Below are 24,809 nucleotides of genomic sequence, written 5' to 3'. Positions count from 1 at the left end.
TTTCATTTAGAATTGCTTTTATTTGCTTACAAATAGAAACAAACTGCTACTTAATTTTTCCCCATGAAAATATACGTAGAGAGAGGATGTTATATGATTTCAGTTGTGCATGTGCATGACGCTTTGCATCCATCCCTGATCTGCGGGTGACTGCAGTATTGCTTCAAACCTTTACAGTTATTGTAAACGTTACATTTTAGACAAGGATTTGCTGAAAGAGGAAAAAAGAAAAAGAAGGCATTCAAACATTGTTTGTACTAAGTATCCCTACATATCTCAAGAGCTCAATGTGTGGTGGGAATTATAGCTCATATTCCTATCAGGTCACATCACAGTGTGTTTAGTGAATTCTGTTTCTATACTGTACCTACAGTGTGTTATCTGAGGTTTTACATAGGGCTGCAGGTAAAGCTATTCTTGTTGCCGAGGGCCATTTGGATACTTGTATCATCGTTCGTGGGCCACACAAAATTCTCAACTTAAAAATTTGACTGCTATATGTGATCAAAATATGCACTGTATTTTTCGCCCTATAAGACGTACCAGCCCATAAGGCGCACATAGAATTTAGAGGAGTACAATAAGAAAAAAATATTTCTCATTAGACCTCAACTCTAGCCGCAATCAGACCTCATCTCACAGCCCCAATAAGACCCCCAATGTAATTACGACCCTTAATCAGACCCCCAATGTTGATAAAACCTCAGATCACACCGACAATGTTAATAAGACCTCAGAGCAGACCCCAATGTGAATGACCCCCAATCAGACCTCAGATAACAGCCTCAATAAAAATAAGACCCCCATTCATACCTGAAATGAGACTCCCATACCTTTATATCAGCCCCCAATGCCTCATTTAATCAGCCCCCAGCCTTTTAATCAGCCTTCATGCCATAGGTCAGCCCCATCAGACCCCCAAATTCTCCATCAGCCTCAGATCAGATCCCATCAGACCCTCACCAGCCTCTATTAGCTATTAGCCTCAGATCGGCTTCCCATCAGACTCCATCAGCCTCAGATCTGACTATCTCCAGCCTCCATTAGCCTCACATCAGCCCCCATCAGACTCCCCCAGCCTCAGATTAACCACAATCAGACCCCCCAGCCTCCATCAGCCCCCCACCCCCAACATCCAATCAAACCCCCCAGGCCGAACTTCTTCATATCGGACCCCCAATCAGACTTCAGATCAGACGTTTAAAAATACATAAATAAACGTACCTCTCCGGCTCTGGACAGTGCTGCACTGGCTGTACTCACCCTCTCTGGTCTTCTTCCCGCCGCGCTGTACTGTGACCTGGCAGCATACAGTGTCAGGTCATAGTGTGCGGCTGCCTGCACTACGTCCTGACGCTGTACGTGTCAGGACACAGAGCGTGGCCTGGAAGAAGACCAGGGAAGTTGAGTACAGCCAGTGCAGCGCTGTTCTCACCTTCCTGCCACATGCTAATAACCGCTTCCATAATGGGATCGGTCATTAGTATTTGCACTATATGCTCTGGCAAGGGGGCAGGGAGTCGGGGGCAACATGAAATGATTGCACGGGCCGTATTAGAAAAGGACTATTTAACAATTTAATTCAACAAATTCAACATTTTTCTGCAGTTCACTTGTCAGCATTTCTGCATAGAGGAACAATGCAACGTGGAAGAAGAACTTCCAGGTTATTGGGGGATGTGGATGAGCTGCAGCCACAACCCTTCCCATAGTGCTGTCTGGTGCAAGATCAGGCATATAGGGGAAGCAGGGGAAATGGTTGCTTTGGGGCCCACCCAGAAGGACAATAAAAGATTTTATTGTCAGGACCCCCTCAATAGTATTATGCAATGACATTATATACAGTGACATGACATAAAGTATATACGGTATATGTAAGAAACGGAGCGGCTGCCAGGCCTCTTCTGAACTAGACACAGGAGTGGGGGTTGCATTGGAGTCGGCAGTTGCAAAGAAGCTGCTGGGGGAGAGGAGGGTCTCATTCAAAAATTTGCTGTAGAGACCAGTCATTTCTAGTTCATACAGGCAGAAATTTAAAGGGTTATGGGGTAGGGAGATATCCTCAGGTCCGTCACCCGGGACCTCCTCTGATCAGCTATTTGAAGAGGTCGGGTGCTCAATGAGACCTCACGGCAGTATGTCAGTTTTATACAATACATTCCAGACCTCTAAGGGTTACATAGTATCATAAATTAATATAATACTATGGGACTTCGTCAGTGCTGGGAGGTCAGGACGGGTGCTGTGAATCCAATGGGTGGAACTCACTCGCTTGTGTGAAAGGGGTCTTAATGTATGGGGGGCATTGCGGTTGCCATGATACAACTGTGGAGTGTCGATGGTAGGAGAGAGCGCGCTCCCTCTATGTCTACCGTTTCTACTGACCAAGTAATGGCGTGTGCACAGCTCCTAAAATACGTAGGATATTAAAAGTGCTTATCGCATGTTTAATGTACTAATAGGCTTTAATAAATTAGAAATGTCTCCTGGAAGTTCTCTCCTTATACTTACTACACAAGCCGTCATCGCAGTTATTGGGGCAGTCTCCACATTTCGGTCCAGCGGTGTATGGATAACTTAAGGAGCCCACGTTTCCTCTGAAATTAAAAAATTGAAATGTGTTCATGAATGTGAATGAATCGACTACATTGTAAAGCCACTAGAAAAACGATATGCATATATTGTAAACCTACACAAAATACCAAAGCAAATAATCAAGAAAACATATGTAAAAATATACAAATCCTTTATTCCAATGCATTCAAATACCCATAAATCACAGTTTAACATTCCTGACACTGTTTAAAATTCAGGACGTCATACCACCCCTCCCGACATGTTTCGCCACGCTCGGTGGCTTCGTCAGGGGATGTGGGAGGAACTGCACTCTATAAGGGCTACACTTGACAAAAGGCGAATGCAACCATACACTCCAATTGTACTCTTTACAAAACCTGACACTGACAATTTTAATAGGTTATTTTTCTATAGTGTGTTTGGTTCTTTTATTTTAAAACAATAATTAATAAATAAATATTTATATTTTTAGTTAGGGACCCCTACAGGGAATTTTGGGTCCTAATAGACCATTGATGTGTTATTATTAACAATATCCCGAGGGTTCCTAAAAGGGACTTTATTTAACAAAATGTTTTCAATAGTTGCCGCACCTTGTGAATAAGTTATACTCACAAGACTCCACTACAAGCGCGCATGGATAGAAGTGAAGTCTTGTGAGTATAACTTATTCACAAGGTGCGGCGACTATTGAAAACATACTACACCATAGTGCGGTTTTCCCATTTTTTTCAGGTTTCCATGCCATTGCTGGGATAGATGTGTGTATGTGGTTCTACTAATTGAAGGCATTTTTTCGAATGCAAAAGAATAAGAATTGACTGAAACAGTTAAATAACTTTCTCTAGCAGCGCAATACATATTTTTATATATACGGTATCTTTTCTTGATTATTTGCTTTGGGTATTCACACCAGTATTTTGCGTAGGTTTATATTTATCTTTTGGTGTTTTGAAGTTTAATTTGTATATACTGTATACCAGCTGAAGGACCCGGCTTCACTCGGGAATATTTAATCTATTTTATTTAATGTTTGTGTGTGTCATTAAAAGATATCGACAGTATCCACTATACCAGTGACATCTACAGCACCCCGCACCCTTAAAGGGAACCTGTCACTGGGATTTTGTGTATAGAGCTGAGGACATGGGTTGCTAGATCGCTGCTAGCACATCCGCAATACCCAGTCCCCATAGCGCTGCATGCTTTTATTGTTTAAAAAAATAGATTTGATCCATATGCAAATTAACCTCTACAGCACCCACCCCTTAACACTGACCATAGGTTACAGTTCCCTTTACTAACCTCCACCTGGCCCTCTTAACAGAGACCTTCACAGTGACTGTCCCTTTAACAGTGACTGCCACAGTACCCTGCTCCCTTAACAGTGACCTCACAGTACCCTGCTGCCCTTTTAATAGTGGCCTCCACAGTCCCCTCCTCCATTAACATTGACCTCCACAGTGCCCACCCCTTTAACAGTCACCTCCTCAGTGGCCTGCCGCCTTAACAGTAATATCCACAGCGCCCTCCTCTTGTAAATACCCTCAAATTAAAGCTGACAGTCTTCAGTTAAAGCACGTCTTGTTCGTTTCATTTCAAATCCATTGTGGTGGTGTATAGAGATAAAAATGTTCGAATTGTGTTGATGTTCTAATATTTATGGACCTATCTGTATATTCTGTATATACAGTGGATATAAAAAGTCTACACACCCCTGTTAAAATGCCAGGTTTCTGTGATTTAAAAAGAATGAGACAAAGATAAATCATTTCAGAACTTTTTCCACCTTTAATGTGACCTATAAACTGTACCAGTCAATTGAAAAACAAACTGTAATCTTTTAGGTGGAGGGAAGAAAAAAAATATATATAATAATAATGTGGTTGCATAAGTGTGCACACCCTCTTATAAGTTGGGATGTAGTTGTGTTGTGTAGTCACATCCCACAGCAAAAGCCATGGTCCACAGAGAGCTTCCAAAGCATCAGAGGGATCTCATTGTTAAAAGGTATCAGTCGGGAAAAGGGTACAAAAGAATTTCCAAGGCATTAGATATACCATGGAACACAGTGGAGACAGTCATCATCAAGTGGAGAAACTATGACACAACAGTGACATTACCAAGAACTGGACGTCCCTCCAAAATTGATGAAAAGATGAGAAGAAAACTGGTCTGGGAGGCTACCAAGAGGCCTACAGCAACATTAAAGGAGCTGCAGGAATATCTGGCAAGTCCTGTACTGGCTGTGTGGTACATGTGACAACAATCTCCCGTATTCTTCATATTTCTGGGCTATGGAGTAGAGTGGCAAGATGAAAGCCTTTTCTTACGAATAAAAACATCCAAGCCAGTCTACATTTTGCAAAAACACATCTGAAGTCTCCCAAAAGCATGTGGGAAAAAGTGTTATGGTCTGATGAAACCAAGGTTGAACTTTTTGGCCATAATTCCAAAATATATGTTTGGCCCAAAAACAACACTGCACATAACCAAAAGAACACCATACCCACAGTGAAGCATGGTGGTGGCAGCATCATGCCAAGGGGCTGTTCTTCTTCAGCTGGAACTGGGGCCTTAGTTAATCTATAGGGAATTATGAACAGTTCCAGATACCAGTCAATATTGGCACAAAACCTTCAGGCTTCGGCTAGAAAGCTGAACACGAAGAGGAACTTCATCTTTCAGCGTGACAACGACCCAAAGCATACATCCAAATCAACAAAGGAATGGCTTCACCAGAAAAAGATTAAAGTTTTGGAATGGCCCAGACAGAGCCCAGACCTGAATCCGTTGAAAATATGTGGGGTGATCTGAAGAGGGCAGTGCACAGGAGATGCCCTCGCAATCTGACAGATTTGGTGTGGGCAAATCTTTCCAAGTCAAAATGTGCCATGCTGATAGGCTCATACCCATAGTGCTGATAGACTCATAGTGCTGTAATAAAATCAAAAGGTGCTTCAACAAAGTATTAGTTTAAGGGTGTGCACACTTATACAACCACATTATTTTTATGTTTATATTTTTTCTTCCCTCCACCTAATAGATTTCAGTTTGTTTTTCAATTGAGTTGTACAGTTTATAAGTCACATTAAAGGTGGAAAACGTTCTGAAATGATTTATCTTTGTCTCATTTATTTAAATCACAGAAACCTGACATTTTAACAGGGGTGTGTAGACTTGTTATATCCACTGTATATATATATATATATAACCTTAATGCTCTTGAACACCTTAAAAAAAGGAAGAAGAAAAAAGAAAAGAAAAAAAAATGATGACTGCTGAAATGCAGAGACAAAAACATTTTTTACATTTTTTATCATTAAGGGGTATTGAGAGCAGATCGATTAGGCAAAACTATATATTTTTTTTTTAATTGTAGCACAAGGCTGCAACATATAATGTGAAAAAATGAAAGGTCCTGAAGACATTTTAGATGCATTTTACGTGTGTATATGTGTATATTTATATATATATTGTAGGAAGGTGCAGGGGTCCGTCATTGACTGAAGGTACATGTCACCGAGGTTCCTGTCCTTGGTGAGATAAGAACCGGGAATTTTGTGCTAGTGCTCGCTGACACTGTTTTACTTAGTGTGGCTGTAAAGCTGTTCCGGGCCGGTTCTTATTGGGAGCAGCCAAAGAGCAGGGTGGGTGGCTGTTCCCCACGTTCCAGGCCAGGTTTTGGGCTGAGGTTTAAAAACCCAGCCAGCAGCTCAGCTGGTGGTGGAATGAACCTCCAGGTGATAGTGGAGCTCTTTGTTTGGGAGCTGAGGAGTTCTGCCATACTGCAAGCCTGAGAGCTGCCAGCTGGAAGCCAGGCGCCCTAAAGCCTGCTGTGGACTGTCAGGTGACGTGTTTCTTTGAGTTCTGTGGACTTTTGCTGTGTGAATTAACACAAGGATTCCTATGGTGTGAATTAACATCAGAGCCCTGCAAAGTATTGTGTTTTTTTTCCTGCCTTTTTTGTGTGAATAAACACTGTGGTTTTGCCTCTGTATTGCGTCCGCTTAGGATACTTTCACATTTGCGTTGTGAGTTCCGTTTAAAGGCTCTCACAAGCGGCCCCGAACGGATCCGCTCAGAATGCATCAGTCTGGCAGCGTTCGGGTGTCCGCCTGGCCGTGCGGAGGCAGGCGGATCCGTCCAGACTTACAATGGAAGTCAATGGGGACGGATCCATTTGAAGATGACACACTATGGCTCAATCTTCAAACGGATCCGTCCCCCATTGACTTTCAATGTAAAGTCTGGACGGATCCGTCTGAGGCTACTTTCACACTTCGAAATTTTTTTACAATATAATGCAGACGGATCCGTTCTGAACGGAGCCACCGTCTGCATTATATGAGCGGATCCGTCTGCATTATATTGTTAAAAAATTTCTAAGTGTGAAAGTAGCCTCAGACGGATCCGTCCAGACTTTACATTGAAAGTCAATGGGGGACGGATCCGTTTGAAGATTGAGCCATATTGTGTCATCTTCAAACGGATCCGTCCCCATTGACTTACATTGTAAGTCTGGACGGATCCGCACGCCTCCGCACGGCCAGGCGGACACCCGAATGCTGCAAGCAGCGTTGAGGTGTCCGCCTGCTGAGCGGAGCGGAGCCCAAACGCTGCCAGACTGATGCATTCTGAGCGGATCCGCGTCCACTCAGAATGCATTAGGGCTGGACGGATGCGTTCGGGGCCGCTTGTGAGCCCCTTCAAACGGAACTCACAAGCGGACACCCGAACGCTAGTGTGAAAGTAGCCTAACCCTGCCTACCAGAGCAAATCCCTACAATATATAGATATACAGTGCTGCCCATAATTATTCATACCCCTGGCAAATTTTGACTTAAAGTTACTTTTATTCAACCAGCAACACATTTTTTGACATAGGTGTCTCCCAAAAGATAATAAGACGATGTACAAGAGGCATTATTGTGGGAAAAAAAGGATTTCTCGGCTTTTATTTACATTTGAGCAAAAAGTGTCCAGTCCAAAATTATTCATACCCTTCACAAACTGTCACAGTATGTGGGAAAATCAAAAGTTCTATCTTTCCAAATAGTCCAAGCTGTTCTAAAGCATCCTAATTACCCTGATTACCGTATTTTTCGCCCTATAAGACTCACCTAGGTTTTTGGGGAGGAAAATAAGAAATAAAATATTTTGAACCAAAAGGTGTGCTTTCGGTGGTTTTTGAACTAATTGTGGTCTGTGGGTGACGCACTGTTATGGAGGATCTGTGAGTGACGAACTGTTATGGGGGATCTGTGAGTGACGAACTGTTATGGGGGATCTGTGAGTGACGAACTGTTATGGGGGATCTGTGGATGACGCACTGTTATGGGGGATCTGTGGGTGACGCACTGTTATGGGGGATCTGTGGGTGACGCACTGTTATGGGGGATCTGTGGGTGACGCACTGTTATGGGGGATCTGTGAGTGACGCACTGTTATGGGGGATCTGTGAGTGACGAACTGTTATGGGGGATCTGTGGGTGACGAACTGTTATGGGGGATCTGTGGGTGACGAACTGTTATGGGGGATCTGTGGGTGACGCACTGTTATGGGGGATCTGTGGGTGACGCACTGTTATGGGGGATCTGTGGGTGACGCACTGTTATGGGGGATCTGTGGGTGACGCACTGTTATGGGGGATCTGTGGGTGACGCACTGTTATGGGGGATCTGTGGGTGACGCACTGTTATGGGGGATCTGTGGGTGACGCACTGTTATGGGGGATCTGTGGGTGACGCACTGTTATGGGGGATCTGTGGGTGACGCACTGTTATGGGGGATCTGTGGGTGACGCACTGTTATGGGGGATCTGTGGGTGACGCACTGTTATGGGGGATCTGTGGGTGATGCACTGTTATGGGGGATCTGTGGGTGATGCACTGTTATGGGGGATCTGTGGGTGACGCACTGTTATGGGGGATCTGTGGGTGACGCACTGTTATGGGGGATCTGTGGGTGACGCACTGTTATGGGGGATCTGTGGGTGACGCTTATGGGGGATCCTCTCTGGATGGCACTGTTATGAGGATAAGGATCTGTGTATGACAGTTATGGGGGGGGGATCTGTGGATGACACATATATAGCATCTTATGCTATGTGTCATCCACAGATCCCCTCCTTAAGTGTGGGGGTCGCATCTGCTTTTATAATGGGGGTCGCATCTGCTTTAATAATGACAGTGGGGCCCGTGCAGTGACTGTATTCTACTACACGGGCCCCGCTTACTGTATAATCATATCCCTAATAGTTCATCGTTGTATGCATGTAAAAGCATAATGAGCGATAATGAGCGCTGTGTATTACTTACAATTAGAAGCGCTCGCCGAGAGGAGGCAGGAGGCAGGCCGGGAGGACGGGCGCTGGCAGTGTGAGTCATACGTCATGCGCCCACGCCGCCTGCTTCATTCATAAAGTGGGCGGCGCAGGCACGTGACGTATGACTCACGTTGCCAGCGCCCGTCCTCCCGGCCTGCCTCCTCCCTCCTCTCTGCTCAGAACGGCGAGCGCTTCTAATTGTAAGTAATACACAGCGCTCATTAACGCTCATTATGCTTTTACATGCATACAACGATGAACTATTAGGGATATGATTATACAGTAAGCGGGGCCCGTGTAGTAGAATACAGTCACTGCACGGGCCCCGCTGTCATTATAAATGCAGATGCCGCCCCCAGCCCCTCCTCCCTCACAGCTGATACACCCGCCGCACGGCATCGCGGCGGGTGTATCATTGAAAACTGGGCAAAATAAGCTACATTCGCCGTATAAGACGCAGTGCTATTTCCCCCCCACTTTTTGGGGGGGAAAAGTGCGTCTTATACGGCGAAAAATACGGTAATTGGGAACAGCTGTTTTAATCAACTCAACAGGTGAAAAACAGCAGCTCTCTGCAGTTGGTTTGTAGACAGTCATGGCTAAGACAAAGGAGCTCAGTGAGGACCTGCGGCTGCACATTGTGGCTGCTCAAAAGTCAGGAAAGGGCTACAAGGCCATTTCTAAATGTTTTAAAGTTCCAGTGGCTACAGTGCAAAGTATTTCCAAAGTTTTGGAACAAGATGTTCCAAACTGTGGAAAATCTCAGAGAACGTGGTCGGAAGCCAAAAGTGACACCTGTGCTGGCCATAAGGATAATTTAGAGAGGTGAAAAAGAATCCAAGGATCACCACCAAGACCATCCTGGTGAATCTGGGCTCTGCTGGTGGCAATGTCTCAAGGCAGACAATCCAACGGACACTGCTGGGTTCCACGGATGCAGACCAAGGAGGACGCCACTTCTCCAGATAAGGCACACAAAAGCTCGCTTGGCCTTTGCAAAAGATCATCTGGACAAAGAAGAAGACTTCTGGTCTTCTGTGTTATGGTCAGATAAAACAAAAATTGAATTGTTTGGTCACAATGATGTTTCCTTCATTTGGCGTAAAAAAGGAGAAGCCTTCAACCCAAAGAAAACCTTCCCCACTGTCAAACATGATGGTGGGAACCTAATGCTTTGGGTGTATTTTTCAGCCAATGGACCAGGGAACCTAATCACCGTAAACAGCACCATTAAAAAAAGAGCAATACATGAGGATTCTCAACTACACTATCAGGCAGTCTGCAGAGAAACTTGGCCTTGGGCACCAGTGGACATTTCAGCATGACAATGACCCAAAACACATAGCGAAAGTGGTGAAGAAATGGTTAGCAGACAACAACATTAACGTTTTGCAGTGGCCCAGCCAGAGTCCAGACTTGAATCCAATTGAGAATCTGTGGAGGGAGCTAAAGATCAGGGTGATGGCAAGAAGACCCTCCAACCTGAAAGATTTGGAGCTCATTGCTAAAGATGAATGGGCAAAAATACCTGTGGAGACATGCAAAAAGCTGGTCTGCAATTAGAGGAAGTTTTTGATTGCTGTAATAGCCAATAAAGGCTTTTCTATTGATTATTGAGAAGGGTATGAATAATTTTGGACTGGACACTTTGGTCAAATGTAAATAAAAGCTTAAGAATGTTTCCGCCCACAATAATGCCTCTTGTACATCGTCTTATTATCTTTTGCGAGACACCTAAGTCATTTCCCGTCAAAAAATTACTTGCTGGTTGAATAAAAGTAACAAAGTCAAAATTTGCCAGGGGTATGAATAATTATGGGCAGCACTGTTTTACATAATTATTATTGCTACTCACGCTGGGCAGTGATTGCACACGTAGAAGTATTTGTATTTCTTGTCAGCACATTGAACAACCGCACATCCAGTCAAGTGGGAGTTGTACCAGACAAGCTGAAAAGGATTTACATTTGTAAGCAGCATTTATAGACAGTGACAATTTAGCAGAGACACTTTAACACAAGCGAGCCATCAAATACATCTGAGATGATCTTCACCCCTAGAATAAAAACCAAACCTCTTATTGACCAGATGAGCTCCACACCATTGTCTCCATTCATGACCAGACAACTTTTTTATTTTCTTTTGATTCTATTGGGGTTCTATTTTCATGCCATTTTTATTGTAGTATTTTTTAGTTTTCATATTTTAAACAGTACCTGGAAAAAATATGAAAAAAAGCAACTTTTCTTTACACATTAAATTTTTTTATTTAAAGGGGTTTTCAGGGAGTAGAATATTAATTACGTACCCTCATGAATCTATGGCTGAGCCATAGATCAGCCATAGCAGTGTACCCTCTAGTTTCTATACTGCTCCCCTGCAGGCCCACTCTTAACTACACTCCCCACCTCCTCCCTCTTGCCACACTGCTGTTTCCTGACTGAAAGAGAGGGAGGTCTGTTGTATGTGGTGTTGCATAGGACTGCAAGTAACATAATATATCTTATTATTATGCATTATCTGCACTCAGAGAACTATCACTGTGTTATCTGTGGTGTTACATAGGACTGTAGGTGACATCTACTGCATTATTTGTACACAGAGACTCTTCAAAACACCTTTGCTGGTCACAGGATATGTTAAAGTTCAGACAACCTCTGCCTGAAGAGGGTGTCGTATATACCTAGGGGCCTTCAGCCATTGGCCCTTTAAGAGGTCACAGATGGCCACGTGCCCTAAGGGAACAGAGACTGGAGCAATGGAAACAGCTTGCAGAAGAACACCAGGTACCACAGTGAGTAGCATGGCAGTGGTGGACGTAAACTGCCTACCTAACAATCAGCTCCATCACCATCACTGTCATCATAATCCATTGACCTTTTTTGTTATTATGATCTTCATTTTCAGCATCTTCCTCAACGTTTATCATTATCTTCAACACCATCCTCATCATTCTCACTATTCACCATCTCTATCAACATCATCATTACACTCATCAACATTTTTTAATCATCCAAATTATCATAATTTTCATCATAATTATCGTTATTATTACCACAACTACCATACTATTATCATTGTCATCATCATCTATTATTTTTTAATTTTTAAGTTTAGAGAACTGAGAAGTGTTTCTCCCAAACAGCTACCAACTTCTACCAGGGAAAGCTGCAACCATCCAGACATTTCCCCTAAGGTGGCAGCTGCCAGAAAATGTAGATATACTGTATGATAACTAGAGATGAGTGAATTTAGGAAAAGTTTGATTCCGCCGATTCGCAGAATTTTACCAAAAAATTTGCTTTGTGACAAATTACTTTTTTTGTAAGTAGTGGCTGCAATGACAGGGAGCTGCGATAGCGCCGCCCCCCGTCATTGCAGCCCTCAGATGCCGTGTTCATACATGATCACGGCAGCTGAGTGTAAAAACATTGTGAAATTAAGTCAAACTTATCGCCTCCATTTGCTCGCAACGGGCCGGCCACCACCATCTTTCTTGAAGATCTGGAGCAAAATATCGCGCAGTGCGAGATTACGTCACCACGCCGGTCACAATCTTCAATCAAGATGGTGGCTGGCGGCCCTTCGCGAGCAAATGGAGGAGGTAAGTGATATGATTTTTTAGTTTTTTACACTATTTCAGGTTAAGTCGATTCGCTAACACGAAGCACAAGGAAATTTGGCTTCTAGACTTGGTTGGCCCACAAGCTAGAAGCAGGGAGGGATCATGTGTACTGATTTAAAAAACAAAAATCGAATAAAAATTTTTAAAAATATTTGAATATTCGAAATTACGAATATATATATCTATATTCGAAATATTCGCAAATTTTCGAAGTACCTATATTCGTGATAAAAATTCGAAATTCGAATATTCGTGATCAACACTATTGAACCTTGTAAATTGTGACTAGTTGATTTCAGTCTAGTACAACAGTTAGCATTTTTGGCTCCATGTTCTCAGCCATTTCTAGTGTGGAAATGCCAAAAGATCCCCAAATTTGCAGTTTAAGAACAACACTGTGATTAGTTTTCTACAAATAAGAAAATAGATATAGGAAAATCCATGGTACCTGGGTGTAGTGTCCAATCATGACGCCCTCTGTCTTTTGTCCTTTTCCAAACTCAAAATTATTTACTTCGTCATAGAATGCTTTAAATGCTTCCTCCCAGCTGGCTGCGTATGAGGCCATGAAAAGGTTTTCCCCACAGCCGCAATCTAGAGGATAGTGGATCATATATAATGTTTACCATTGGGATTTCTGGACTGTAACATGGGCAAAAGAGACAATTCAGTAGAGGCTAAAGCCTCCATTATTTAGGGACGCCGCACCCCAAAGCCCACACTCATCCCATTCTAGGTTTCTTCCCTAGCACCCTGTTATCAATTTACCTATAGACTATGAAATTATCTGTAAATGTATTATTTTCTACTGTGTAGCACTACATGGCACTATTGGCAGCAGATACTGTATATGTGATGGTGAAATGTAAGTGCTTAAAACTAGTGTTTAGCGAAGCTAAGCATTTGATTCGGAATTTGGTCCAAACATTAGGACAACTTTGATTGCAAATAAATCCGAATTTCCTCAGGCTTCTTGATAACAAATTAGGTTTTCCTAAAATGGCAGCTGCATGTGTTAGAAAGCAAAACTAAGTGTAGAGGAGACAAGACCGGGAATGCAAGATCACTCATAATGCTGGGCAGCCATCAGATCCACAGATCCCCTGTGATGTCACAGCCTTATAAAATCCCGTGTGGTCTCCGTCATTGTCCTGTGAGCTGAGCTTAGAGAGAGACATGAGCTAAGAACAGTGTTAATAGAAGAATATTGGAGAGGGAGAGTGTAGGGAGACTGCACAAAGACTTATTCTGCATCAGGTATATTTATGTTATCCTACATTTACTTATCCCTACATCAGCCATAAACTAAGATATGTAATTAAATACCAATAAGGGCGGGTTAAGGTGGGCATTATAAATTCTGTTATTGCATTCTGTTATAACGGAAAATAATGAAACTCCTAAAACAGAATTCAAAACGCAAAGCTTTAGAGGAATTTTGTTTTGATCTGTGAGTTCTGTGGGCCAGCAGAACAGATCTCTCTGGTTTCCGTTATACAGGACGGAAAAGAAAGTGGTACTTCCTACCAATCACAATGATGGCCCCATCCATGCAGAACCTGCTGGGTAATCTATAGCTTCTTAATGGAAAATATTGTATGTTTGAAGAACATTACCCCTGTTGCTTATCTTGAATACCACTTTCTATAAAGGAACTTTCCAGGATTTTTACAGAAATGCTTGTCAAGCAGGAAATGATTTAAAAAAAAAAAAAAAAAACACGGTCATTACTTACCCCTTAGGTGGTTCTTGCAGCTCCTACATCGATGACGTTGCATACGTCATTCATGTGAATGCTGCATCTAGTTACTAGCCTCAGCAGTGACTGGCTGCAGTGGTCACATGATTGCTGTACATGACATTATTGTTGTAGGACCGGAGGGGATGGACCATTGAAACTGTGGCAGTGGAGCTGCGAGTGATTTAACGGGTAGGTAATAGTTATTTTTTATTTTAGACCAAAAATTTGGATTATTGGAAACCGCATTTTTTAGCAAATCTCTAACTCAATTTAATTTACTAATTTCTATTTTCTAACCTTTCATATTATGAAATTAAGCATTACTCATGCCCCTAAACTTGTATATTAGGTGGTTAAACATTTGCACTTTCTAAAAATGTTTAAACCAGGTAGTATTATTATTTTACTGTAGACGCCTTATGGATGCACAATAGTTCCAGTGCATAGATTATTGTCATAGTCACCTGGCAGTTCTCTTTCTGACGGAATGCTGTGTTCGAAGGAACAGGTTTGGGCCCACCTTAAGGCAATCTTTGCAGCTTCCGGGCTCCATGACTTAAAAAAAGAAGAAAAAGGCAATGGCATAAAATACACTTTATTGTAGTATAAAATCTGATAGTACAAATTGACCAAATATTAGTAAATCGCAATTCAGATAAGTCTGGTAATTATGTTGTATTTGCTCAAATTGACTTTCCAATACTTGACAATTTTTACAATTTCAGTAAAAATCTTCTAAATCCTTCGGCGTATCCACTGCTGGTCTAAATGTAAGACCATTTTCTACAACTAAAACAGGCATAGAGACTGTTGAAAGAGATGGGCCTGCGGGCCCATCCCCTTCCCCGCCCATGACACGCCCACTTTTCTAACCTGGCGTGAGCAGGTAAAGTTGTAGATTGTGGCAGAAATACCGTTTGCACTGCAATATGTGCCAGAAATATGCCTAATATAGGTGTATTTCTGATAATAAATGACCCAATAAATGTCTAATGTTATAAGTTCTGTCACTCCCAGCTGCAGAGCAGCAAGGGGTCCTAACATGAGCCTTGCATAAGGTAGCCCCTACATGCATCCTTTCTTATAGGAAAGCAATGGCACAGGAGACGTGTAACTGCAAAAACTAAACTCTCAAGATGATCTTTAAAAGTGATGGCTACAAAATTTAGTCCCAGTTCTATAATTTCTAGTATCTTAATGGGAAAAAGCTTAGTGGTTACTCAGGTTAGGCACTAACGCTTAGTGGTATCTGAGGCTCAGTTCTTAGTTACATTAGTAAATGTATGTACAGTCTTGAGAATAAAGAAACATCGGGTGAAGGAGGGCACTTCCTTCTAAATGGGTTCTAAATGGGTTCTCAAAGTCTCTTCCTTTGGCCTGCTGCACAGATGGATGTCCATGCCTACAAATTAATTCGTGAGATGGCAGTTTGTCATTCGCCCACTCATTAGATGGACTCTTGTCGAGTTAAGTCTCCGGACTTCTCTTTTGGCAGTTTCCATCCGGCATGCAGTCTCTCCCTATCTAGCTCCATACATGAATTCTTGCCATGGTTGTCTTCTACAAGTGTCTTACATTACGCGCAACAGCTATAGTGGCATTCATCTTGCTTGGCTGCTTATCATCAGTTTGAATGAATTCTGTCACCGTGGGACCTGCAACTTATGGCAACCTCCTGCTGCTCATCTCCTGCTACTTCATTAGCTATGCTTCTCTCAACCTCTCTCACTGACTCCACAGTCATTAGCTTGAGCCCTCAGTGCCTCCTGCAGATCAGTAGCAGGTTCTTTGATTGTTGAAAATAGCCTTCTTCCATTTTTACTGATGACCTTGTTGTGGTGGCATTACCACCTAAGTTGTACTGTTAAGTGACTTCCTTGACTTGCTGAAACATGCCAACAATACAGTTAAGTTATATACTTGCATGCTATTATATCTCACCTTAAGTTTTTATATGCTATTTGATGTGCCATATTATGTGCCTAATCTGCTGTGAGATGCCAGCAAGGTAGAGTATGCTGGAATATGGAGTTGAGTGTCTTCAGCGTCTAGATAGGGTAAAGGTGCAGCTGAGCATTTAAGATGAGCTGATGACAAAGGAGCTGCCTAGCCTCTGCATACCGATAGCAGATGGAGCTTGTAAGCTTGCTGCCAAGTGTACCTTGTTGAATTGACCAACTGTGAGCAATACTAGGTACAAAACTGAGTACAATGCTTTGTGTCTTGAGGAGATAGATACCTCAACTGCATGAAAGAGAATAGAGTGTGCACAGGGGAATGCCTGTTTAAGAATGTCTGTCTACATTGAACAAGACTGTGCCATGTGGAAGGAGATACTGCAGTTGGTCATATTCACCACTGTCATGTTGAGGAGGCTCCAATCAGATTGTCAGTGTCCAGGGAAGTTGGCGGCATCACGAGCCAAGGGATACAGTAAACTGTTGCCTCTTAAAAAGACAGGACTTCTATTGCAACTGTTGCCACTGTTAAAAAACATACTCTCACTGAGACCCTCTGTAATCATATGCTCGGTGTCCCATGTAGGAATGTAACCAATAAGCCTTCTTCGTCTTGTCAAACTGTTGTAACCATCAAGCTTGTTGACAATGTGATGCCAGGAAATATTTTTGTTGCAACATTCCATCTGTGTCTAACTACTTTCCTTCTACCATCCTAGAGTGGGGAGCCACATATTCCACACAAAGGCCAAAAACATTTATAAGGTCTGAAGACTATTAACCCCTTACAAGCCTCCTCTTTACTGCTCCACTGACCTGGGCACACACCTGAAAAACTCCACTCTGGCACCAAAGCTACGTTCATCTGTGCATTTTTTTCATAGGATTTGCTGTGTTGCCTAACTTTATTTTTTTGTTTTGTCAGTAAGCATGTGGAGGTATGGCTGCCCAATTTTGGTCATGCACATAAACCACCCATATTTCCAAGGCTGCACTGAATTGGAGGAATATATACTGTAGCTGGATCAATTTAGAGTAGAGTCCCATCTAAAAGAAGCCACCTTGTTGTGGTGGATGGGCACAAATGATTTTGATCAAAAGTGCATTCTATTTTTTATATAGTGATTGTGGCATTAGCAAAAATTTCATCCATATATCCAGTGTTTGAATGGTGCTTTTGCATCTTGTGTTTGCTACATTGTTTAATGGTTAAGGCTATGGCAAACTTTAAATTTTTACATATCCTCTCCATGCACTAGGTCCAGGAATCACGCAATGCCAGTGACAAATCTTACCACTTTCACCATGTTTCGGGCAGTCGGTGTAACACCCCTTCTGTATCCATTTATGATGTCAACAATACGTTTCTGCACGTCGGGGCTCTCAGTGGATATACCGGCCAATGGATTAACCGCCGCCTGAAAAAGCAGAAAAATAGAAGTTAAAGTTCTTCCTGGGCCCAGCAATATGAAGAGGTTGGGAGCATGAGAACTACAAACAGGAAGTAAACTCAAACTCCATGAGACTTTCTCAGCATATTCATTGGCAAATTATAAATTTTAGCTGTTTAATTGCCAATTATAATCCTATAATTTACCGGCTTGCCATGTGTTAGTCCTTGATTATAAAAATGAGTGTTGCAATTACTATGACAGGTTATACACAGCTGTATTATTTATGGCTGAAGATCAGAAAAGATTAAGCTCATGTGTCATTAGTCATCGACTCCTTCTAAAACAGATTCCGTAAACTTTCCGTCTAAGAAAAGTGAGAACACTACCCAGTTCCTTTGATGGTTTGCCAACAACCCGACAATAAATCAACAAGATATGACTTGAGCCATGGCGTTAGTGACATTTTCCAGCATAATATCCCATCTGCTTACTTGTCAATATCAAGGGTGGACAGACCACTTTAGCCATCGGGCAACAACCAGAGCATTAAGGAACATCTCAGCCCTTCATCTGTAACACTGGAAAAGTTCCAGTTTCTCATATGAAACTTTAATCCCCTGCTTCTTATAAATGGTTACTACCTGCAGCCACAGCTAGAGGGAGCTTCTTTAAAATGTATGTAGATCCTGTTGAGCTACTCCATTTTTTTTTTTTGCTACTATCTGAAATTCCAAATCATTATAATATATATAAAAAAAAATTAACACTGGAATTTTCTTTATTTTACCCAGACAAGCTTGTCTTACAGTTTGCTACCTATTTGAGTTTGATAGAAGCTTCCAAAATCTATATACAGGGTCTTCCCATTTTGATGGGAATAGACAGTCACACTTTTATCATTTAACCACTTAAGGACATAGACTAGTTACTTAAAGGGAATGCACCATCAGAAATCGGCCTATTGATAAAGTCACATTTTTAAGTTAGACATATTTGAAAATAATTTTTGGAGATAAAATTTCAATTTTCTTTGTCTGTCAATATAAAACAAATATCCTAAAATCTGGCAGTTTTTTCAATGGCCACTATGCTTTGCACTGATCACATTTGAGCAGTCCTCTCATGATCAGTCAGAATTACAATGACAGATAAGCTATCTGCATAGATAACACAGGACCCACCATTCACAATAGGTGATATCACAGCTTTTCTGCTCCCTCCTAACCTCTGCAAAGGTCACAGAGCATGCCTAAAAAAACTCTCCCATAGAAGGTCATGGGGCCCTCTCCTGACCATTGTGTCTGTGGCCCATGGTGGCTGCTGTAAAGCATATATCTAAATGCTGATATCAGCAGCTCAGGCAAGATGGCCGCCCCATAATCATGTATAGGAAATAGAAGCAAACAAATCTACAATAAAAAAAATTGAAATGCTACTATTCAAAATATTCTGCACCCCGTAATTGCATTTATCGTAGGACAGAGGAATTTCCCTTCCTCTGTCTAATTGTTCAGATATTGTGGTCACTATTGACTGTGGCTTTTAAGAGGTTAAACTGTGAAGATCTTAAATCCGAGTGCCTGCTGTATAATACAGTGCCAGCCCCTGAGATAAAGAACTGTTGGGTATAACAGGATGTTTAGCAGTCGTACAAGGGGAGTGTCAAATATGTGTCTGAGAACATAATGCATGTAATTTTGCTATAGACTTCCCTGCATGTTGGTTGGGGTAATAAACTTCAGGGCCCTTATCATATTAAAGAGACAGACTGGCCATTTGTTAGAGCACTGCACCCCACTGAAATTACTGTAGAAATACAGGTGCAGAGAAAGTGAGAGGTTCCAACCCTTAGCATAGTTTGGAACATTGCATGCGTTATCTGAAGGGGGACTTTGTACTGTCTACACACCCTATATATAGCTTTAGAAAAGCCATCTATGCAACATGTATCATAAGAACTGTGTGTCATGGTTCCCATGGCTGCTGCCTCCATACGGCAGCAGCATCTGGTTGCCGGGGGAACCAGGAATGCAGCCCGGCCCTCACTGACATCGGAGCTCCGGGTCAATGAGGAAGCATTCCGGGGCTCCAGAACAGCAGAGCACATGGGCGGCATCTTCACCCGGAGTGCAGGAACGCCAGCGTGAGCTGCATTTATTTCGCTATGAAGGCTATGAGCTACTGTGCGTGGTGAATTTTTCGTCCTCTGCCTCCCCCTACTGTTCATTGTGATTATTGTAGACTTCTCTGGCTTTTGATTTCTGGATTGGACTTGTGAATATTGTTTTGGCTTCTGGCATCATATTTGATCTTCTGGGTCAAAAGTCGATCTGAAGTTGATTTGTTCAAAACTTTGTTTTAATGCTGTATGGAGATCCGTCTCTGTACAGGATTCAAATATATAGGCTCTGGTGAGGGAAATTCGGTATCGCCAAAGTCTTGTGGGACTTCGGTGAATAACTTCGGACTTTGATTTTTAAACTTGAAAACCATTTTAAAACTTGGATCCAAAGTCAGCTTCCATACCGATGTACTAGCCAGTACCGAAGCCAACTTTGGATTCAAGTTTTAAAGTGGTTTTCAAGCAATAGAATTGATGGTCGAAGTTATTCACCGAAGTCTTGCAAGACTTCGGTAATAATGAATTTGACCTTGCCGGAGCCCATACTTTTTAATGCTGTACAGAGCCGGATTTCTGTACAGCAAGAAAATGAAGTTTTAAACAAATTGACTTTGGATCTATGATCCGAAGCTCAATTCCCTCAACACTAGTGATGATAGTCATTATCCTGACACTGTGCCTATCTCTGCTAGCAGGTGTACATGTGAACTGCTATAGGTGATGGTAAACCAGTTCATTGGTTATCTCTAAAACCAGCCTCTTCATTGCATAAACCAACATTTGCATTGCCAAGGCATTATACTTCTCCACCTCTGCCTTTACCTTAAACCCAAACTACACCCCAAATAACCCCAGCATGGTTCCCAAAACCAGGGTGTGCCCAAGGAAAAGACAGAGTGCACCCTTTCCTTCACTGCATGGCCCTGGGAGAACCATAGTGAGGACCACCACCATGAATACCATTACTCATATTCTCACAACTACTACCACTTTTGTTCTCTTGCTGCCCTCTTCCAGGCTCGCTGAAAATGTAATAAAGTGGAAAAAATATATATTTGTAAGGCGCACATACCTGAATCTGGACCACATGCACCATAAGCAAGGCTGATAAGCAAAGTGTAGAAATCCACATGTCTTCCTGTAATAGATAGTTATGTCTATTAGGTATCATTTATCTTCACCATCCAAACATATTTTACTCACAAAAAATGCAGAAAAATCTTAAAGAAGCTCTCCACTTATGAAAATCCTTTGACAATAAGCTGAACACAAAGGTTTCTTGTGTTAGAACCTCCAGTGGTCAGCTGCAATATGTAGGAAAACTTGGCAGTAAGCATTCTGTTTCCCTGTAGCTCCCCCAAATGAATACTTCTGAACTTAATACCCAACTCTATTAACACAGAATTCCTTGATATGGCATAAACTGAAAAACTCTTTTAAAGGGGTTATCCAGTAATTTATTACAATGCCCAATCCTCAAGATAGGTCACCAATATCAGATCAGTGGGGTACAGGACACCCGACTATCAGCTGTGTTATCTTCCTAGGCCAAATGAAGTCACCATACACCGGTCACATGGCCGAATTGCAGCTCAGCCCCATTCAAATCAATGGGACTGAACTGCAAAATGAAGTACAGCTGCCATACAATGTACGGCACTGTGCTTAGGCTACTTTCACACTAGCGGCAGGATGGATATGACAGGCTGTTCACCCTGTCGGATCCATCCTTCTGCTATTTTGCCGTGCCACCGGACCGCAGCTCCGTCCCCATTGACTATAATGGGGATGGGGCGGAGCTGGGGCGGAGCTACAGCGGAGCACGGCAGTGCACGGCGAAAGGCCGCCGGACTAAAAGTACTGCATGTCTGACTTTTTTGTCCGGCGGCCTCTCACCGCAAACTGCCGTGCCGGAGCTCCGCCCCAGTACCTATTATAGTCAATGGGGACTGAGCCGCGGTCCGGCAGCATGGCGAAATAGCGGCAGGACGGATTTGAAAAGGTAAACAGCCTGTCAGATCCGTCCTGCCGCTAGTGTGAAAGTACCCTTAGTAAGCTGCCAGGAGCCCGTCTGGTAAACGGCTCCCTGAAGCAGCTGATTGGTAGGGGTGATAGGACTTTGACCCTTACCAATTTGATCCTGAAAATATGTCGTCATTAGCAATTTATCGATAACCCCTTTAACACTCACACTCACCAATATAAATGTGGACTCCATCCATATAATTATTGGATGCAAATTTTAATTTCACAAAATAAACCTGGTCATTAGGACCATGATGTGGAGATGCTTAATCCCCCTATGAAATAATTCACCATGTATAAGGCCTTAATCACACATCAGTGTTTTGGTCACTGTTCTAAATCAGCGCTTGTTTTGAAAAACCAGGCGTGAATCCTCCACCAAGATAAGGTATATGGGAAATATTTGCATAGTTTGTGTCCTTTTCCTGCTCCTGCTATTGGACCACAATTGCAGTGACCAGGAACAGGTTTGCTGATGCCACTTTTAGTGCAGTGGTCGGGTCAGGTGGATAATATTCTGTATTTGTCATGCAGCAAATTGCAGCATGCGCAGTCTACTATTCCAGGGCCCTTCCAAGGTGTTATAACGCACTTCCAAGATTAGGAAGGCTATGTTTGAGTGGTCTGGTTATTGTATAAGGGATCTGATATGGGGTGTGGCACAGTAAGAGGTTTGGTCTGGTAAAACAGGTATTTTCCTCCCAGCATGTGCTGCTGGGCTGATTTACAGCCAGGTGAGGTCAAATACCAGACCGGATTTTAAATGCCGGTCCGGATTTTGGCAGCACCTGGCTGTCCTTAAATAGGCAGCTGGGCTCAGAAGCCATGTCTCTGTGTTGGGATCTGGGAGCCTTGTGTCTGTATGTAGGCTTGCTACCTGTTTGGCGTGAAAACAGGTTGGTGCTGCTATCAGCAAGGGCTCTTTGAGGCAGAATTGCCACATGGTGTGAATTACCACCAACACTGCAAGGTGACTTTTTGCTTGTTTATGACTGCTTGTTTTGTCACTTACCTAAAGTGTGAATAAAACACTGAACTGTTTGATCCAAACAACTTGTTGTTCCCTCTATACTGCAACCGTTAAGCCTGTCTACTAGAGCCTTGGCTCTATTTTAAAGGTCTGATCTGGGATATGATTTGATATAGGGATCAGCTCTGATTAGTTTATAGGCTTTGTGGTCTGAATTTATTTAGGGATCTGCTCTATGATCTGAATTATTTTAGGAATCTGGCCTGGGGTTAAAATTATTTTAGGAGTCTTGATTTGGGTCTAACATTTAATTAATTCAAAGCGTTGAATCAATTGTTTAGTCTGATTTCTGAGGTTTTAATACATTTTTAGGATGGTGTCTGTGTAACAACACAGTAAGGGTAGGGCCACACAGTTTTTTTTTTTGGGGAGAGGCAGATTTCACCTGAAGCTAGAAATGGATTTGAAAGGAATTGAGAATATAAAGCAAGGGCTTAAACTTCTCTTTTCTGTTGGATCTACTTCTGGCTTAATTTGAAAAACCTCCTCCAGAAAATCCTAAGAGCCCCTTTTCTCTGGTACAATGATTTATAAGTTCTTGTGCATTACTTAGTTTCAACATATTAAAAAAAAAAAAGGTTGGCATGGGTTCTTTTTTTCCCAATGGTTTCTAAATACTGTACTTAAAAGCAAATATTTGATATTTGTATGGTACAAAGACAATTCTGAAAATAAGAAAAACCTGAAAACATATCTCTATACTACACATAATGGGATTGTCTGATTTAGAAGTTCAAATACCCCATTAGGGACTTCTGAGTTAATCAGAAAAATTCAGAAAAAATATTAGCTTCAAGGAAAAGCAGCTACAAAAAGCATTTATCACCTTGGAGGACCCAACATGTCGTCAATGACAGCCTATTGACATCAATGATCACCAATATGGTACTAGTTACTGTACTACCAGATTTCCCTCATATCTGCTACATGCTAGAAGTCCCATCATGAAAAGATACTATAATCTGCAAAATTTCAGGAGACCCTTTTGCAAGAAATGGATTTCCCAAAGTATTTACAAGCCTACAATTTTACATTATTTACAATCCCATATCATTTTTTCAAAGTTGACTTTTAATAATCACAAAAATACAGATCAAAAGAGCAAAATGCACAATGTAATAAAATGAAGAATACGTGGCGCTACATAACTAATGAAAATGCTGCATGATTGAAAACATATTAAATAAGTATGTAATAAGTAGTATTGACTTTCCTGCGACAGTGCTTCCGAACTCTTACCTGTCTCTAGAAGGAGATTCTGCAGACCTGACGAAGGAGATGTGAGGTCTCTGCCTCTGAACGCTCTATTTATAAGGGACACGTATGAAATACTTCCTGTGATTTGTCACGAGCAGATGAAGCAATTATCAATTTAAAAAGCCACGAGACATTAATAACATAGATTACATCAGTGCTAAGCAAATATGCCAAAGGGATTGCACTAGAATGACATATTAAAACTTCCCTATTGTCGATTGTCCATAGAAGTACTTCCTCTGTTCTGAGAAATGGAGACACTTTGCTTATGGCAACAAAAGAAGGCAGGGACGCTCTTGCTTGTCCAAACTACCTGACCACATCTGGGCACAGGGCCACATGACGGGTGGAAATAAACAATAGCAGACAATGGGATTTATGGCTTGCAATGCACTGAGAATGATACAGGTAATGGTCTGTTGCCTTTTTAAAGGAGTTATTTGCTTAAAAAATATTGAATATCCCACTAGGTTTGCCCTACTTTTTGCAGGACTACTGATTGATTTTAATTATCGAGCTAAAGCTGCAGTCCAAAGGATTATAGGGGTTGTCCGGGCTAAAGATATTGGTGACCTAGCCTGCTAATTATGTTTTAGTATTTTACTATACTCAGGCTACGTAGTCATACAAATAAGCTGTTTATTCTGTAGCATTGTGATGAGCATGATTGCATACGAATGCATCTATCCTTACAGTCCCTTAGGTTGATTAAAGGGGTTTTCTAAGATTTTTTGAAACTTAGTCCAGGACA

The 24,809-nt window shown here is 42.1% G+C and overlaps 1 protein-coding gene across 2 annotated transcripts; it reads right to left on the bottom strand.

The window, feature by feature from the left end:
- Nucleotides 1-24,121, bottom strand: LOC122936158 (cysteine-rich secretory protein 3-like). 2 transcript variants are annotated; one of them, XM_044292216.1, is made up of 8 exons: nucleotides 24,041-24,121; nucleotides 20,819-20,884; nucleotides 17,526-17,648; nucleotides 14,737-14,827; nucleotides 12,980-13,125; nucleotides 10,762-10,856; nucleotides 2,512-2,597; nucleotides 1-211 (listed from the first exon to the last, which is right to left on the bottom strand). In XM_044292216.1, the coding sequence occupies exons 2-8, from the start codon at nucleotides 20,876-20,878 to the stop codon at nucleotides 90-92; spliced, it is 723 nt and encodes a 240-aa protein (XP_044148151.1). In that variant the 5' UTR covers nucleotides 20,879-20,884; nucleotides 24,041-24,121; the 3' UTR covers nucleotides 1-89. The 2 variants fall into 2 exon arrangements, with proteins under 2 accessions (XP_044148151.1, XP_044148152.1); XM_044292217.1 differs by lacking the exon at nucleotides 20,819-20,884 and having other exon boundaries at nucleotides 24,041-24,066.
- Nucleotides 24,122-24,809: the final 688 nt, after the last annotated feature.

The sequence above is a fragment of the Bufo gargarizans genome, chromosome 4 (assembly GCF_014858855.1).
Source record: "Bufo gargarizans isolate SCDJY-AF-19 chromosome 4, ASM1485885v1, whole genome shotgun sequence".
Lineage (NCBI taxonomy): Eukaryota > Metazoa > Chordata > Amphibia > Anura > Bufonidae > Bufo > Bufo gargarizans.
The sequence above is the reverse complement of the archived record's forward strand: the minus strand, read 5'-3'. Positions and strand labels throughout refer to the sequence as shown.

What these genes read in the sequence shown, in the direction of transcription:
- LOC122936158 (XM_044292216.1), bottom strand. Translation starts at nt 20,878, where the DNA reads ATGTGGATTTCTACACTTTGCTTATCAGCCTTGCTTATGGTGCATGTG. An exon ending in TGATTGGACACTACACCCAG is followed by an intron (nt 10,857 to 12,979) that starts GTACCATGGATT and finishes AATCCTTTTCAG; the next exon opens with CTTGTCTGGTACAACTCCCA. An exon ending in GTGTGCAATCACTGCCCAGC is followed by an intron (nt 2,598 to 10,761) that starts GTGAGTAGCAAT and finishes TTTTAATTTCAG; the next exon opens with AGGAAACGTGGGCTCCTTAA.